Source organism: Rhinolophus sinicus, chromosome 9 (genome assembly GCF_057876585.1).
Source record: "Rhinolophus sinicus isolate RSI-liver-muscle chromosome 9, RSI-T2T, whole genome shotgun sequence".
NCBI lineage: Eukaryota > Metazoa > Chordata > Mammalia > Chiroptera > Rhinolophidae > Rhinolophus > Rhinolophus sinicus.
In genome coordinates, this window is record NC_142509.1 from 3,872,029 (window position 1) to 3,891,066 (window position 19,038).

Consider the following 19,038-nt stretch of genomic DNA (forward strand, 5'->3'; position numbering starts at 1 on the left):
TATTATGAATTAAGTAGCTTTAAAATCAACAACAAATATTTATTGGCTGTTTGGAATTCTTTTGTAAAATCGCTGTTCAAGTCATGTGCCCACTCTAACTGGATTCTTTTCCTTGATTTGCAGGAGTCCTTCAAGTATTCTTAGCAGCATTTGTTGCAAATACCCTCTCTCACCCGGTGGACTGCCTTTCCTTGCTTTTCCAACTTTGGAAAGTCCGAGTTGCCCGGCAGCAGCCTCACCCGGAGCTCCAGCCGTCGCCAGGGTCTGGCCCTGAGGCCATCATCGCAACCGGTCCCACCCGCCTCTCCGCCCGAGCTGGAGGTGTCACCGGACGTGGTAGTGGCGACCGCACCGGCCCCGCCCTCCCGGTGTGACCCCGCCCGCGGCGATGCCAGGCCCGAGTCGCGCGGGGCCGCGGTCTCCGGGGTAGCTCTGGGCGACGCCGGCAGCCGGGGGCCGGGGGAGGTGACGGGCAGGGCCCGGCGGCGGCTGCGGCGCACGCAGGTGGATGCGGGGCCGCCGGGGTCGCGGCAGCGGAGGAGCGACGGGCAGGTGACTGGCAGTTGCCCCCGGAACAGGGTGGGCGGCACGCCGGGGAGGGAGACGAGAAGGGCTGGGACTGGGGCTGGGGGTAGCAGGACACCTCCCGAGGGAACCGGATCCGAATCAGGGAGGACTCAAAGCAGCCCGCCCCTGACAGCATTTGAGACCAGGGCCGGAAGGGTGGACTGTGGCCGAGGCAGGGACTGGGCCCAGGGGCCTGGGTCGGGAGGTCAGGCGCTGGAAAAGCTTTGGCGCCCAGACTCCCAGAGCAGCCCTGTCCTAGGTTAAGACAGCCCAGGGCACCAGACCGTCGGGCCCCGTCACTTCCTGGGCCTTAAAACGCCCCTTGCTGCCCAGTCTCGTCCCCCAGAGAAAAGGCAAAGGGAGGAAACAAACTGAACACCCATAAGGGCAGCTTCTGGCCTGTTCCAAAACAGGGCCAAGCTTTCAATACCATTCATCTTGGTGAGCACAAGCAGGATTCCTTTTCATCCCCCAAAGGAAATTCGATTCTCCCAGTGCTAGTGGACTAGACCCGGGGTTAGTTTTTTAGGGAACTGGCCATTTCTTAGTGCCTAGGTATCCGTGTGGGTCTTGTTTACTTATGAGATTTGTTTGCCTCTCTTGGTCAGAAATTTCAGTGGAAAACTGTTGTGCCACTAGGGAGCCACTTTCATTACATTTGAAATGCCCACTTTTTCATTTAGTTAAGCTACCAGCTTTTCCTTCTTTGATCCCATGCTTTTATAAGACCGGACCTCCACGGAAGACCCGGCTTTTGTGGCTTTCTTTCTTTATACTCTCCCAAACTCCATTAATATGTTAACAACAGAAGTATTATCTTCTTCTATGGACTTTTAAAATTTAAGTTAACTCCAAGGGGCGCTAGTCTACCTCATTTAAGAAAAGAAGATAAATTGAAGAGACTGAATAATTGCATGAAGGAGCAATTCCCCATTGAAATATGATTATTTTAAGCCTTTTCTTTCAGTTCCCCAGTACAATGACTTGAACTCTTAGAGTAAAACTGGTGTTTAAAAACCTTCAGTTACAATGGGCTAGTACTTGATGGATTTGCTGCTTTCTAAAGATATCCTAAAAAGCAACAATTAATCAGCTTGTCAATATTAAAATAATACAGTAGAATGAAATAGATGTATTTTTAAGATAAGAGACTTAATATAGCAAACCAGTCTGTACAGTTAGACAATAATGTTAGTCCACCAACTGAGACAACTTTGAATTAAGAAGAAAACCAGTTCATATGTATTTAAATATGAATGTTACCTTTTGTCTACTTTGTTTGTTAAAGTGCTTTCCTCCAAGGAGTTGATGCTGTTCCTTGGGAACCTTAGCAACAAGATCAACATTATAAGCAATGCTAGGAATAAGACCATATTATTTTACTGAAGTTAGGATCTGCCAAAAGAACAAGAGCAAGCCTTTTAAACAAATTTTACGGTAATCTCTGGTGGTGAAGGTTTCTGTTATCTGGAAAAAAAAAAAGCCATAAAGGCAGTGAGGTAGAAGACAGCGGAAAGACAAATGCTAGGTGGAGATGAAAGGAAGCACAATCCAAAAACATCATCTCCTTTCAATCTGATACGAACTCAAAGCATCCTTTCCATAAACCATCTTATTGGTCTTTATAACCGTCCTTTGAGAAAGGGAGGAGTCACTTGGAATGACACGCTTAAGCGAGTTAGAAGAGACCCAGCTGTCACTCAGGCCAATCTCCCATCCACCCTACGCTCCCCAGGACAGAGGCCCTTTCAGGTAGGTGGACATCTAGCCTCTGCTATGAATTGCTCAGTGGCGGAATTCACAAGGCCACCAAATCTTTGGTGGAATAGTTTTCATCATTGTTTTTTTCATACTGCTCTGAGGTTCATCTCCACGTAATGGCCCCCTAAACTACGCATTGCTATCTAGTAGCAACCTGAGTATTAAAAAGTCTTCCAAATGACGAAGCCAAATGTAGGTCTAGGAACAAAACAGCTTCTCTCTTTACAGTTCTGATTATGGAAACCACACTCTTCCCCTCCCTCCCTCCTTTGTTTTCCACAAGGTAGACCATTAACTTGTTTTTCTCTATCCATGAATACTACCTAACAGTGATGTATTTGTATCAATGCCCTGGGTATTTGAAATAAGGCCATTGAAGTCCTGTCCATAATTACCACTTGGCTTCCAGGACTATCTATCACAGGCCCTTGGAAGCTGGAAAAGGAACGTGCTTCTGTACAGCCATTTGATTTCCTCAGTGAAGCTGCCCTCAATTACTCAGGCTCGTTAGGAGTTCTACGTCAGATGTATTCCTGTAGAGAGAAAAACAACAATAGTTTTTCCAATAGACCATCCTCACGCACACAAAAGATATACACAAAAGCCTGCAGATAATTTAACAAGGTTCTTGTACTCATTTAAATTTTTAACATTGCAATTAGAAAGAGTTCAGTAGTCACAGAGTAACATAAATATAATTTTTTTAGGTAATGCTTTTGTGAACCACAACTTTAAATATTCAGCCAACTACTCCTATCAACAAGAGTATCCCTGTTAAATTTTGTATTTTTTTCAAGATGAGTCATAGTAAATTAATTCCGAAGCTCTCTATTCAATCTCCTGTCCATCATATCAACTTAAAGTTTCAGTCCACAGAACCACCTTTTAAGAAAGAAGACTTATATCTTATTTCAAAAGACTCCTTGGAATCTGATTCAGAAAGCCTCACTCAAGAGATTAAGGCCCTATCTGAGCTTGAAGACCTAACCCAGGACAACAATATGGAGCCTGACAGCTTGGAGGAGGATAGCTTGAGTGAGACAGAAGAGGAAGCAAGCAGAAATGCAGCTGAGATGGACAGCAAGGACAACCTCCATGCCCAGGACAATGGCGCAAATAACAGGTAAGGAATTGGCTTGCCTAAGATAACAGTGGTGTCTGAAATGTGTTGCTAAATAATCACTGATACTATTCCAAGTGAGAGCAAAGACAGGCCCCCAAAATGAGCACCTTGTAATGTGTGTGAGACAGGTCTCCACGCAGCTAGGGACACTTTGGAGATAGGTTTTTTGCCACATTCTTTTTTACAGTATTTAAAAAAATATGCAAAAGACAAAGAGAAGTATTAATAAAGGCATTTGCTTTTCTTATGCTCCTTATTTCCTGTCCATAATTCAAATGTCTCCACTGCTATGACCTCACCTTGGAGAAATCTCAGAAAGGCTGGTATAGAAGAGTGCCATGACTGGGAGTCAGGTAGTCTTGATTCTGTCCAGGTGCTGCTGTTTAGTATATAATTTGCAGTAAGTCACTTAACTGTTTTGCATATCACTTTTTCTCACCTGTCGAATGAACCAGCCTGCCTATCTCCCAGCATTGCTATGAATGTCAATAAAATACATTCTGGGGGTACAATCCTACCTGAGCTAACAGAGGTCTACTTCCCAGGACTTATAGAATCATATAAAGAGTCAATTTCTAATAATTAGTATTGATGTGGTATTAACTTTATGCTATGAGCCACCAAAAACTGTAAGAGAAAATAAATTAGTGAAATATTACTCAGTTTTACTGAAAATATAAATGATATGTTAGAGTATAGAAGTTAAAAGCTATTGATTAGAAAAGAGTTTTAGTGTGGTGGTGAAGTGCATGGAGTCTGAAACACCATCGGGTTCAATTGCTGCCACTTAGTAGATGTATGACCTTGGCCAGATCTGCTTAATCTGTGCTTCAGGTTCCTCATCAGTAACAATAGGATGATAATAATGATCACCTTATAGAGTTTTTGTGATGCTAAAATAGATTAATATATGTATATAAAATACGTAAAGTACTAAGAACAGTGACTGGTTCTTTACAAGTTATATATGCATTATATATATATATATATATATATATATATATATATGTTTCTTTTTTTTTAATTAGGAGTGAAATATATTGATGAAAGTTTATTGGAAGGCCTAGAACTTGGACAGGCAGGGTTTTGGAGACAAGGTAAGATTTGGAAAAAAGAACAGAATTAGAGTAACGTGTGTGTCGTATTAAAGATCCCTGCTTAATAGCAGACGATCTGTTCTGAGTATAGGGAAAGTGGGCTGAATAGGCGCTGTCGTGGAGTGCAACCAGCCCACACCACACACAGAACATTGAGGATAGAACTCAAATGACTCGTCCCAGTAATACAGTCATAGCATGGGCTTGTGTGGAAGCCAGAATTTGAGCCCAGTCCTGAATCTTTTCCCTCATTTCTTCTTTCCATCCTTCTTTCTTTCATTGGGAATATCGAGTTGAATCAAGCTCGTATGCTTTGTAGAGGATCTCGAAGTACTGTCAAGTGATAAGTGTTGTCACCAAGGTGCAGACATAGTGGTGGGGGCAAAGGAGGGGCTCAGGAAGACTTCGGTCAGCCAGACACACTGACAAGGCTGGGTTGGGTGCGCCAAGGAAGAGAGAATGCAGGTTCATGGGGAGGGCAGTAAAATGAATCAGTGTTTAAGGAACTTTATTCTGCAAGCTGGTACATTTTGAATTAGAAGATAAACACACAGGGACAAAGGGACTACCAGGTAGTAAAATTCCAATAACAACAACTAAACAAGAACATCTCCTTTTAAAGGCCTGTCTATAATTTCACTTCATTCTTCATTGTAACCTTGCAAGAAGATGCAGTTACATATTCCCATTTTACAGATAAGGAAAATGAGGCTAACAGAGATGAAGTAACTTGTCTAACGTCATAGTACTGTGAGGGGATGTTTGTTATTTTTTTTTTTAAATTAAATTTATTGGGGTGACAATTGTTAGTAAAATTACATAGATTTCAGGTGTACAATTCTGTATTACATCATCTATAAATCCCATTGTGTGTTCATCACCCAGAGTCAGTTCTTCCATCACCATATATTCTATCCCCCTTACCCTCACCTCCCCCCCCCACCCCCCTTACCCTCTGGCAGGATGTTTGTTATTTTGCTATTGATATTGGTTTTTTTAATTTTGACAAAATTCTAACCTTCAGAACAGTACAGAGAAAAATGCTTATAACCCTTACTGCCATATTTGTTTCAGATATATTTTTTAAAAGACATACGATATTACAGATAAAGTTTACTTGTTCCCCATCTCAAATCCATTCCCCTGTCTTCCTCCTCAGAACCAATATATATTCTTATGTCGGTGTATATCCTTTTTAGCAGTCTTTTATTCATTTGCATCATAGGTAATTTATATCAATAATGAAAGAATTGACAGGGCTTGGTGACATTAGCTATGATGACTGAAGAAACAAGAGAAGCTAAAGATTATTTTAAAGTTCTAATAACAATAGCTAGCATTTAAAATAGAGTGCTTATCATGAACACATCACTGTGCTAAACACTTTACATGTATTATTTAATCCTTATGACAGCCCTGGTAGGTGGACACTATAATGATCCCATTTTAAAGGTTGCAGATGAGGTTTAAAAAAGGTTATATTATACCCATTTATTGTATCTAGTAAGCAGAAAACTCAGGCAGTCTGACTCTGCTTTAAACCATATTTTTTATTGTAGTTCTAATCTAAGAGAGTCACAGTCTCCTGAGTAATAAGCAGTAGCAGTTTTATTTACAGAAATGGGGGCATCAGAAAGGAAAGGTCTTTTGTGATGGGTAGGTATTCTTGTCTGTACTCTTAAGATGAAGAAACCAAGGCAAGGATCCATTAAGTGACCTCATTTCCCCAGTGTTGAGTTTTTCCTTTTTGAGTTGATGCTCAGGGACCTGAGTTTAACCTTGCTGTTTACTCAAGACAATGTAAATACCACTCAATATATTTCAAAATAAAGACTAATACTTACAAATTGAAAAAAAAAAAAAAAAAAAAAAAAAATATATATATATATATATATATATATATATATATATATTTTGAAAGAGGTTTCATAAAGTGCTTTTATTTTATAAATTATTTTCATATATATATGCATATATGTATGTATTTTTTACCTCACAGCAACATGATGAATTTTGGAAAAACACGCATGATTAGTATCCCTGTTCCATAGCTAAGGAAACTGGCTTGGAGAGGTTTAAAAGTGGCACTAAATTACACAGGTACTAAGTGGCAGAGCTAAATCTCAAATCTGAGGTTTCTACTGTTAAGATCTTGCTCCTTCTCTATATAAAATCATTCATGAGACTACTTTAATTCTATAGCCTGTAATGAATTTTTTAGAAATAAGGTCATCAGAGCAGCTGTCTGCTGGGACTTGGACATGGTTTCTACACAGTGAATCCTTGTTGAGATTGTATAAAAAATATATTTTTAAAAGAGAATAATACTTACGAAATCAAAATTATGGTTAGGGCTTAGTCTTCTGATTCAGAGTTCCTTAAAGAATGCTATTTTCCTTAGGTTGATTTGCCTTGGAAATGTTTAATGGTAGACGATAATCTCCAGGGTTAGAATGGGTTATACCCCTAGTAACTGTTTGGCTGTATAGTGCTTCATACATTGAACATTAGGAGGACCAGTTCTCCACTACAAATGAAAACAGAACTGAAGCATTCAGCCAAATACAGCCCCAAAAATATTATTCAGGTGAGTGTTTAGTTATCGGTCTGTTTCTCTGCCTCACATTAGTATGGAAAGCTTGTCTAGATGTATTGTTTCTTGGATCTGAATTTATAAGCCGTAAGTAAACAAATTGATCTCAGACTCTCAATATAAAATTAAAGTAGTCTTTCATTTCTGCAAGGTATATGGCATTCTGGGAATTGTAGTTCAAAAAATTAGTCTTACCTTAAAACCAAAGAAAATCTCTTTCTTCTTGCTTTTCTAAACAATTTTAAAAGCCTCCTGATAAATCACTTGAGCCCCATTCTTAATGTTTTGATGTTACTAGAACCTCCTCAAAGCAATTACTCCTTGTATTTCACCAAACTCAAGCCATAGTTCAATGCATATGGATTAAAAAAACCTTTTACTTAATGGAAATTGCAGCAGCATTGACTGTAGTGAATAAATCAAGAGTGGAGAGAGGATCTTCACATGATAATCCTTAAACCCCACTCCAGAACTAGCCTTATGACCCTTGGCGCTCACGAAGAAAGAGATCAATGTAATTCCTAGAGCATTAGAAATAACCTCTTCAGTCCTGGGGCCTTCTGAAACCTTATATGTTAAAAAAAAAAAAAAAAAAAAAAAGCAGAGAGCAGAAGTACAGTACTTAGTAAATGTGTTTAATAAGATCTTGTTTATAAGAATATGTGTACTCAAATATAATTAGCTACCATTTGTAGAATTATTTGCTTTATACATACTATCTCATTTACGTTACAAGAGCCTTTTAGATGGGTATTATTATCCCCATTTTGCAGATAAGGAACCAAGGCTCTGAGAGTCGTGTAGGCATAAGTAGTTACTAAGCGGCAGAGCCTGAGCCTGTAATTATAAGCTGCTAGATAGGTGATCAAGGCTGATTGATAAAAGATTCAATTTTACTATCTAACAAATATTAAAGATATAATCATTTTAATATGGACTAAACTGAGGCCTGGGTACAGATGCATGTAAAATTATAAATTTTATTAAAATAATACAAATATTTAAAGGCTACTCTGCCCTAAGAAGAAATAAACATTAATTATATTTTACTTCGGACAGCAGGGTCATAGTCTATATTCCTCACACTTCTCCTGGGAAACAGAAACGTTTTCGTTCGTTGAGGTCTGCAGATGTCTTCCTCTCATCACCTGGCAACCAGAGCCTTTACAGAAGATCCCATATTCTGTGTAATAAACCACCTTGTGCCAGAAATTACTGGGTGGGAGAAAGGCATGATGAGGAATTATTAGTTAAATTCAATATTTAAAATTGTCTGAAAGTAAGGAAGGGACTCAGTAGTAATAATCTGCATTTTTATTGTTTTGGGTGGTATATAATTTTTCCTCTTAAATGCTTTCATATACATTGTTTCAGATTAATAATACAAGAATCAGGTGAAGTATTGAATGATGATTTCTAGGACATAAATAGCAGTACTGGATAACCAAAATCAATAGAGGGTAAGAACCAAAACTCAGCATTTTCATTATTCCTCAAATTCTCAGACTGTTTTGTAGAAGTCATTGGAAATATTTAAGCTGAGAATAGACTACTTTCTCTCATAGGTGTGGAGTTTCTCTCCCCCCCCCCCCACCACCACTGGTTGGGAGCATAAAGACAACACTTGAGGCTAGGTCTAATATTCTCGTATTATTAAAAACATTCTGAGAGTTTCTAGCAGTCAACATTCATCCATGTTGCTTCCTATTGTCTTTATTAGATAGATTGGTTGGCCAATCTCTTCAAATACATTACACTACATAGTACCTTGTTCTAGGGGTTTCACACAGTATGTTGGGGATATCTACTGGCATTTCAGTTATTTATTTCTGGTCACATGGGAATAGTTATGTTAGGGAAATGACTTTTTGCCGTAGTTATTTGTCATTTCTGTTTTATGTTCATTCATTTGCTCACAAATTCCGCTGTAGTGAAACCCTAGCTTCTCAGAGCAGGCATGGTGCCATCATAACAGATGAGCAGTCAGAGAAGGAAGACTAGAGTGTGCAAGGGCATGAATTGTGTCTATTACAGACAGAGTCCCCGCCAGAAATGCTAAAGCCACAGTGACGCCTGGGGTTTACTGCCCTCAGAGAACCACCAGCAGCAGTTCCTCTCTAGCTTATTTCAAAACGGCGATGCATTATTATGGTACAATAAGTAAATAAGTAGTGAGTTCGAAGCCTCAAAGTGTAATTCAAATTTATATCACCTGCAATCCTGTGAGTTCATTAAGAGGATTAAGAAGATTGTAACCAAGGGATAGTTTAATGCATACCCTTTACTGTTTTCCACTCTGCAACAAGTTTGAAAATATAGGAAGCTTTGATTACCATAAATTTTTAATGTATTGAATTTAAACTAAATGCTTTTGCCAACGTTTAATATACCTTGCCAAGTTTCACACGATAGGCCCAATTCAGTTAATAAAATAGTGGATTCTTAGAGCTGTTAGGGCTCTTTGAGTTCAGCCCATTCCCCTTATTATACAGAAGAGGAACCTGAAGCCTAGAGGAGTTAAGAGACTCACTCAAGTTCATGTAGCTTGGTCAGTGGCAAAATCTGGACTAGGACCCAGATGTCAAGACCTGTCCATTGCTTTTCCCATGACATCACAGCTACCTTGTAATTCCAATGCTATTATTATCTGGCATTTAAAATATGAGAAATTCAGAAAGGAAAAAAAGATTAAATATCAACATGTAAACAGAATAAGTACAAACATTAAAACCATTCAAATATTATAACAAAAGTCAAAGGCTAGAAGCAAAAGCCTCTTTTGTACTATACAGGAAAAGCTGTCTGTTTTTTTTTGTTTTGTTTTGTTTTTTGTTTTTTTTTTTTAAATTTTATTTTATTAAATTTATTGGGGTGACAATTGTTAGTAAAATTACATAGTGTTTTTCATGTAATAAAGGTAATGAAATACCTTTTTTTTTGTAAAGATTTTATTGGGGAAGGGGAACAGGACTTTATTGGAGAACAGTGTATACTTCCAGGCCTTTTTTCCAAGTCAAGTTGTTGCCCTTTCAATCTTAGTTGTGGAGGGTGCTGTTCAGCTTCAAGTTGTTGTCCTTTCAGTCTTAGTTGTGGAGGGCGCAACTCAGCTCCAGGTCCAGTTGCAGGGGGCACAGCCCACCATCCCTTGCAGGAGTCCAACAGGCAACCTTGTGGTTGAGAGGACATGCTCCAACCAACTGAGCCATCCGGGAGCTCAGCAACAGCTCAGCTCAAGGTGCTGTGTTCAATTTTAGTTGCAGGGGGCGCTGCCCACCATCCCTTGTAGGACTTGAGGAGTTGAACCGGCAACCTTGTGGTTGAGAGCCCACTGGCTCATGTGGGAATCGAACCGGCAGCCTTCAGAGTTAGGAGCATGGAGCTCTAACTGCCTGAGCCACCGGGCCGGCCCCGATGAAATACCTTTTAAAAAATAAAAAATAAAATAAAATATAAGAAATTCTATGTAAGAAAGTGTAAACACCTGAAAATTTTATAAATCTGGGTCCCTGACTCTTAGCCCTTGTTTCTGGAAAATGAAAAGAACAACCAAGCCTCTTTAGTCTGGCATGAGCATTGTAAACTCTCACTGAATAAGAGGAATTATATTTCTAAATACTGTGTCATACAGCATTTCCCTTGTGAAGATGCAGCCTTTGTTTCACATAAGATTATCTTAAAAGAAGTGAGGCACTAGAATCTTACATTGCAGTCACTACCCTCTTTAGACATTTTCATTTAACTCACAGATTGTCCTTGAATCAAGACTGGTACTAACGAGTCTAATAAATTGGGGCAAATATCTGGTTATTTCACAGCCATAAATCTGTTGTTAAAGAAAAGAAGGGACTTTAATTGGAATTATCCAAATTATATAATCACTATAAATAGAATTCGCTAGATAACAATCTAGCCTTTTCACTTTAGTGTGTGTCTGTGGATAGTCTTTAGCGTTCAGTTCATTAAACCACCTGTTTTCTATTAAAATGTTTAATTTTGTTTGCAGAATAAATGCCTGCATTAAATGAAATTTTCTGGGTTGTAAATAACCACCCTAAACCATTCCAGTATATTTGTGGAACCATTTTATTTCATACTTGCAAAAGTGATTTTTAATCCTTTGGGTTTATTTCATTTTATTTACTTAAAAGCCGTTGATATAAAGATTAATATGAGCATAGAATTCAGAAATCCTTGGAAACAATTGTCAGTTTTATAGTTCTAAAGAAGCATTAAAAACTTTACACTTAAACAGAAACTGAATTTGCTGTTCATATGCATAAAAGATTTGATGGCATATAAATTGGCAATAATTATTCTGTTTAAAAGGATTAAATCAAACCTAAATCAATAATAACATGTGCATTTTCAATTTAACCGGCTACTTAAAATAAAGTGGCAAGTAAATAACTGCTAAATGATTAATGGCAATGCTTTTATTCACCTCCTCAACAGGCAAACTGGCCAGTTATTGAATATTTTATTATGAGTGCAAAGGATGTTAATTGTACTAGAAACATGCTCTAATTTTAGTAATATTTTGATTGAATATTATACTGAATATGAGGCTCTTCATTAAATGGAGATTTTTATTTTGTTTGAAGTTGTCACAGTCAGTACTCAAATATAGTCCATTAAAGCCAGCAAATATCATGGCATATGCATCTGAGACCACCCTCCTCTTTCTTTCTGCATCCATTTCTAACCCAGGCATCTGAAGAGGCAACCTGACATCTGTTGTCTGAACAGTAACAAAAGAGTTGCGTACTCATTGTCTCATAACCTTTCTATCAAACGGGGAGGAAAAGAGGTGCATGTTTTGTGTGCGGATGATTACTGATGAAGGAGCACTTCACACTCATTTTGTTCCAGTGTGTTGACCTGGACCACAACACACAATTGAGTTTCTTAGCATACAAGCTTAGTACAATGAGGTTCTTTAGTATTATGTTCTATTTCAGCCATTAGATTCATTTCTGTGAAGTATTACATCTTTCCATGCTCATGATTTTGCAAAACGTACCCTCCTATTTGTTTCAACATATGATTTCCATTTAGAAAGGGAAGAGAGGGGATATTTTAAGATAGTCATTGCAGGTATAAATGGTGCACTGTAATTAGTGCTCTTTTAAGAGACATGTTTTCCAATTTTATCTTGTATATATACATTATTAAAGTTTCTCTTTAAACAATTGGTTCGAAAACATTTTTCTCAGCCAAAGCAATTCATTTTGTCTGATTTGTTTCAAAACCCTCTGTACTTTCTAGGTTCCACTTAAAACATCATTCTTTCCTGTAGTGTGCAATTGCTTCTACATATGGGCATTTAAGAATGGAAATTTGTTGAGGCTAACAATTACAGCTCTTTCTGGAGGTCTAAAGTAATTTAATTCTCCCAGTTTTATCTTTCACATCATCTTTCAGCAATTCTTAAAATATTTCACCATGTGGAAACGCTGACATTTCTTAATCCCATTTCCTAAATCACAGTTCAAACAGATTCTCCATGATGCCTAAGTCATGGTGAAAAATTGGATTTTTAAAGATGAGTGTTAATTTTTTCAGGCCACTAAGTTGCCACTTAGTGCATCACAAGAAAACTTCGTGCCCTAGAAATAATTTAATCCCTGGGGAGAGAAGGAGCCTTTGAGATCCATCAGCAGGAAGCACAATACACAATGTTATGTCATGGCAACTAAAGGTGACATACAGCAAGCCGAGACCAGTGACAGCTCACTGACCAATGCTTCCATAGTTTGCCCTTATTTGATCCTTATTCTGTGTCAAGGACACAGTTCCAAGCATTGGTGTGTGTATATGTATACACACTATAAGGTAAATACTATTGTTATCCCCATTTTATTGATGAGGAAGCTGAGGCACAGAAAAGTTAAATAACTTGCCCCTGCTTAACACAGTAACTGGTAGCACCAGGAATTGAGTGCAGGCATTCTGATTCCAGGAGCCTTACTTATCCTTAGACATGCTACTACACCATTTCTCAGAGCCAAAATCCTCCATGTTATTTTTCAGAGAAGCAAAGCACCATGGAGATTTCATATGAGTGAGGAAGGTCTATAACTATGACTGTAGACGTTATGCCATTATCTGCTGGTACTGATTAAATATGATGACCAGTCTGAGTGCCAGTTCTTTTTTTAGTATTACTGCAGAGATGGAAGTCAGGAATTCATTTCCTTTGATCATTGAAGACTACCTATTTTTTTAAATAGTGGACATTCCTCGGTTATTGATTCTTTTGTGAATTTATCATAGGATCATAGAACAACAGATTTGGAATCGACTTTGAGACATCATTTAGCAACTGAATCTGGAAATAAGATGTTAACATACTTTCAGTGATAAACAAGGTTATGTTCTCCTATTTTAAATACCCATAATATTATGTATTCCTTTATGTATCTAATTTATTACTTGATTATTACAGTTGGTACGAAAAGCTTGTCTTCCTCACTAGCAGGTAAGATCGATCAGCCTGCTTCTGTTCTGCTCACCATTCTATCTTCAGTGCCTAGTACCTGGGGAGCTCCTCACTACACATTCGTTGACTGGCCAGCTGACTGACTGATCGATTCGCTAACTTACATAAGGCAGGCCCTACGACAGTGCATGCTTCACTACCACCTATGGGAACAGCTGCAGGATACAGGGCAGCTTAATGGACAAGAGCCAGGTCCTGGGGCAGACTACCAGGGCCCCACCTGGTACAGACTATCCTGGGCCGACTATTTGTGAGCTCTGTGACCTTGTAAAAGTTATGTAAGCTCTCTAAGCCTCAGTTTCTTCATCTATTAAATGGGGGTCATAATAGTACCTCCCTCATATGGTTATTCTAAGGGAAAACACTGGAGATTCACTATAAGCATTGCCTGGATCAGCACGCAATAATATGTGCAATCTTCCCAAAGTCAGCACTCCACATCCTACTCCATGACTAACTAGCAGAACAGTGATCCCCATAGGACGTGTCACTTTGAAAGGTTGCCAACCCCTGCTTTAAAAAGTGCAAAGGACTACCTGTTCTAAAACTTTCTGAAAAAGACTTTATAACCTCTGTAGATAATTCCTTCCAAAACCACATCACTTTGGCTATCCAAAAGTATTTGTCTTACTAACGTCTTTGCTCCCTAATTATTTTTGCTAAATTAAATTCAGAGTCTAAAGTTAACTTAGTTAAGTCAAACTTCTTCACAGAGTTTACAAAGCCCTTTAATATCTCACCTCTGCTTAACTCTGAGCTCTACTCCTCAACCTTCCCTCCTCCCACCCAACATTTTATCAGTACAGAATTTCTTCTTGGAAAGCACCATGTTCTCTCTCCCCTCCATTTCTTTTTATATGTTGTTCCCTCAGCCTAGCATACAGTTCATGCCCTTCTTAGTCTTAGGCCTCATATATGCCATCACTTACTTCAGAAAGTTTTCCCTGACTTTTCAAGATGGTATTGGATGTCCCTCCTACTTCCTGATGGCCCCTCATCAGCGCCCTCACCACTCCAATGATACGTTGCTTGTTTCCTTTTCCATATCACTCACTAGGCTGTGAGTTCGCCACCATATCCCTCTAACTTATTAAGTGCTCAGTAAATGTCTGTAGAATCAATGAATGAGCAAATAGATGAGGAAAGCGAAGTTCTGTTGAGTCCAGCAAATGAATGAATGAGTAGAGTTAAATTCACTTTTTCCTTCCAATGTATCATGGATACAATAAAGCAGCACCTTCATTAAAACATGTTTTATATTTTGGTTTATTCAAAGATATAATTAAGGCACTCCTTAATCTTTTATTCCCTACCTAAACAACCACAGTTGAATCTTATGTTTAACTCAGTATAAGATAAACCCTAAAATCATTCACTAATTTGATCTAATGTAAGAAGCTTTTCTGCATATTTAGATTCTAATTTACTACTACTATTTACTAGTAATATCTAATGCTGTATTTGTGTTAACTAGAGTATTTTTAGAGTCATTTATTTAAGAAACACTTACTGACTTTTCTGTCCACCGCAGAGAGCAGAGTTCTAGGACAGAGGTGAGGGAAGAAAAGGTAACCCTCAGTCCCTGAGGTGCCCAAAACCTTAATAGGTGAAGAGACAAGATCCCCACAGTGAAAGTGAAATAAGCACAAATACAGAGCATTAATTCATATGTAATGTCCCATTTTAATCCTTATGGAAGAATAGAACACTACCTACAGACTTGCCAAAGAGATGAAACACAGTTATGATCAAGCCCCTGGATCTAGCTGCCAATTTGCAGGAAACAGAGGACAGAGGAATAAGATACAATCCTGAGAAATAAACAGAATAAATATAATTTATCCCTACTTACACATGAGAAACTAGCTCAGAGATGACATGATCAGCCAGCTGATGCACAAATAGGTAGTGACAGACCCAGAACTTGAACCCAGATCTGTTTAGTCCCAAGTCCAGATATACCCTGATGGATCACTCAGTGCTCCTAAGACATACCCAGTGACCCTTAGAACCAGGTGAAAAGCAGGACCAAAAAATACTGTGAGTTCACGGGATGGGACATCACACAGAAGAAGCCTCAACAAAGCTCCAGAGGCAGGTGACACCATGGTGTGTAGGGAGTGGTGAGTCACATGGTTTGATGTCCAGTTTCCTGATAGATGTGAACCCTTTCCAGTTAGGCATTTTGCTAGAGGAAATTATCATTTCTCTTCCCTTGGTGGAAAAGAAAGAGCAGCCTATTCCAAAAAGTTTTCCATTTTAATATGTGAACTAAAAAAATTCAAAATGACAATTTATCAAGACATAGGAGTTTTGGCTTTTTGCTCTAGGTTTTGCTTTACATCAAATCAAAGAAATCTAGGTCCACATTAAGAAGAGTAAATTAGCATTAAGGGCACCATTAGTTTGTTTACCCAGCACAAAATTATGTCCTCTGTAAACGGGAATATCAAATAGCATAAAAAGCCTAGGTGATTTACATTTCCTTTTTGATTACAGGATTGCATCTACTGAACTCAAGGAAGGAAAATCTCTCCCATTTAGCTTTTGAAGATCAAAAGGGCCATTAAATATGCCATATTACCAGCATTTTTTTTTTTTTCTTTTTTGGTTAAGACTAGGAAGCGCTTTACAAATTGAGATTGCCATGGGGAAAAGGGAAGACTTTCTTTGGGGTCATATGCATTGGTTATGGATGACTTCACTTCCCTCAGTCAGGACCATATACTTAACCTTTTATTCAAATAGGACTGTCCTACAGCTTAAAGTGCATGCTGACCTGTCTACTGAGTTTTCTGTGCATAGACCTGACAACCAAGAGAGTACGAACTAAGAGCTTTTCAGTGAGCCTCCTTTTGATTCTAAACCTTGGGGATCTTTCCATAGTACATTTGATGAAATCTACAAACACAAAATTAACTGAAAAGTAAAATCATTGAAAAGGAGGATGAACCTATGTAGGTATTCAGTCAGGATAAATCTTGCTTTACCCACACTCCAAATGGAGCAGATTGAGGCAAATATCCAGGTGACGATCACATTTACCTTCCTAGATAAATAGCCAAATATATATATGACCAACTAAAGTGTGAAATCAATTTTATCTTCTCCAGCTGAAATACTTACGGTATGCATAAGTAATAGCATTCCTTGAACCACAGTCATTCACTGGTTTAACATTATAGACATTATTTTTCAGTTGTTTTCTGGCATTTTGAAATTATTTATCCCTGTTTTTATTCCATATTTCAGTAAACTTAAATAATTAATAACTTTTTTATTCTTGTGTGTAGTATGCAGGCCTAATTTGAGCCTGGGATATGTCTTTAACATATCAATAATAAAAATAAAATTATAAGGGAAAGATTGAGATTGATTTAGAATAAAATGATCAACTAAATATAATGAATTTATCTTGATTAAGTACTTAACATTTCCTTTCTGCTTTGGGCAGCCAAAACCCAAAAGAAGACAAGTATTCAAGTCTCCGATATGACCCAAACTGGAAGAATAAGAAAGAGAAAGGGCTGTTGTTGACTGTGGAAGCATTGCCAGAGTCTGCAGACGGATCTATAGAAAATCTGACTGTAGATCCTCTCTACCCTTCCAAGGAGACTTCAATGGAACTCTCAGGGGGGAAAGGCGAACAGAAAAAGAGCCCACAGAGCGAAGCCTCCTTACTTGGTAGTGAATTCTTAAGCCCAAACTCTGAGCATGGTGCCCATCACAGCGAGCAGTCTTCAGACCTGAGGGACAGTGATATGGAGAAGTCGAGCAATCTCTTTCAGTACTTGAAGAGTTCAAGTTCACATAATGAGGTTTTCTTGCCAGGCTCACGTGGCCCTCGGCGAAGGAAGTCCAAACAATATTTTGTGGAAAAAAACAAGCTGACTTTGGGATTGCCCACTCCTAAAATGGACTCTTATCTTCAACTTCACAATAAAAAAAGGGGGGAAACTCACTCAGAACAGGTACGTAACAGCTACTTAAAAATCTCTTCTGAAGCACTAAACTGGAATTTGCCTTTGTTTGAAATCGCTGAATAGCACTTCCTTTGGGATAGTGATGTCATTATAACAACCTGGCTGAGTAAATCAGATGCCCCTCTTTGAAGAATGAGGGGAATTAGTCCACAAATTCTCAAGAGCAAAATAAGTCATCAGTAATTTATTGCTGTAATTAAATTATTGTCTCCAAAATGTTTCCATTCAAAGAACCACAGAATTTTTTTTAAAACCACATACTACAACAGATAAAATATAGGACTGAAGGTTTGATTACCTGTGTCGGTTGCCTTTGGTTCCACTACAGCACTGGTTTTCATCCCCATTAAATGCCCTCAACACATTGGATATGACATGACACACTCAATAATGGCAACTCACATACACAAGTGATTCTCAATCAGATTCTGTATGCTTTTTGGGTGTTAGTGGGACAGGATCAGGATACAACATGGGGTATTTTTATTTATTTTTAATTTTTACTTTTTAATTAAAATTTATTGGGGTGACAATGGTTAGTAAAGTTACAATATGGGGTATTTAAAAAAATATCCAAGTGATTATCTTGCCTTTCCAACCCCCATTAATAATAACTACACCATCCTTTAATACCGTATGCAAATGAGGTAATATGATTAAACCTGTCTCTCCATCTATAAAATTGGAATAATAATAAATGTCCTCCCTTTCTCATCCAATGGATTCAAAACCTATTGGAACGAGTAAACTTAGTTCTACTTCATGGACACACATAAAGATCCTACCAGCCTACCTCCTATTAAATATGTCCATAGACACAAGAAAAGAATGTGGCTGGATCAGTGCATCCAACACGCTTATTGGGGAAACAGCTTAAAATTCATTATCTACTAATGTGTGGTCATTTTCAAATATGAATGAAAGGTTATTACATTAAATGGAGATGCCCTTAAAGCTATTCCAAATCTAAATTGGTATTATTTAAAGTGTTCTAACTTGTTCTAATCTGCAATTTCTGATGGAACAAGCGAGGTGGGATGAATATTTGTGATTATTTTTTTTGATTCAGAAACTCCTTTTATAGGGAGCCCCCTTCTAGTTGCTAGACAGGGTGCTGCCTAATGAATCGCTTAATAAAGCCAATTAGATCTTCAAATTTAAAAAAGGAAAAACAAAAGAAACTCCTTCTATAGTTGTAAAGGATTATGTCACATCTTTGACTTTGTAACTTAAGAAAACAAAGAAATGGATGTAGTATATTTGGCTGAATTGTCAAAACAAATTCTGAGCTGAATTCAAGCAGAATTTTCAAGAGTTTGACCCAATTTTAGATGTTTAATGTACATTTTTGTTTCATAAAACGTGAAATTTTGAATTTTGATTGCTCACTTAAAAATATAAATATGTGAAAAATG

General features: G+C 38.1%; 1 protein-coding gene across 3 annotated transcripts in view; it reads left to right on the forward strand.

The window, feature by feature from the left end:
- The first annotated feature begins 387 nt into the window (after positions 1-387).
- JHY (junctional cadherin complex regulator) overlaps positions 388-19,038 on the forward strand; it is an 80,971-nt gene continuing 62,320 nt past the window's right edge. For all 3 annotated transcript variants that reach the window (XM_019718585.3, XM_019718587.3, XM_019718588.3), the window contains exons 1-3: positions 388-552; positions 3,036-3,451; positions 17,095-17,611. In XM_019718585.3, coding sequence (XP_019574144.3) covers positions 3,126-3,451; positions 17,095-17,611 — 843 coding nt within the window. In that variant the 5' untranslated portion in view covers positions 388-552; positions 3,036-3,125. The remainder of the gene's footprint in view (positions 553-3,035; positions 3,452-17,094; positions 17,612-19,038) is intronic.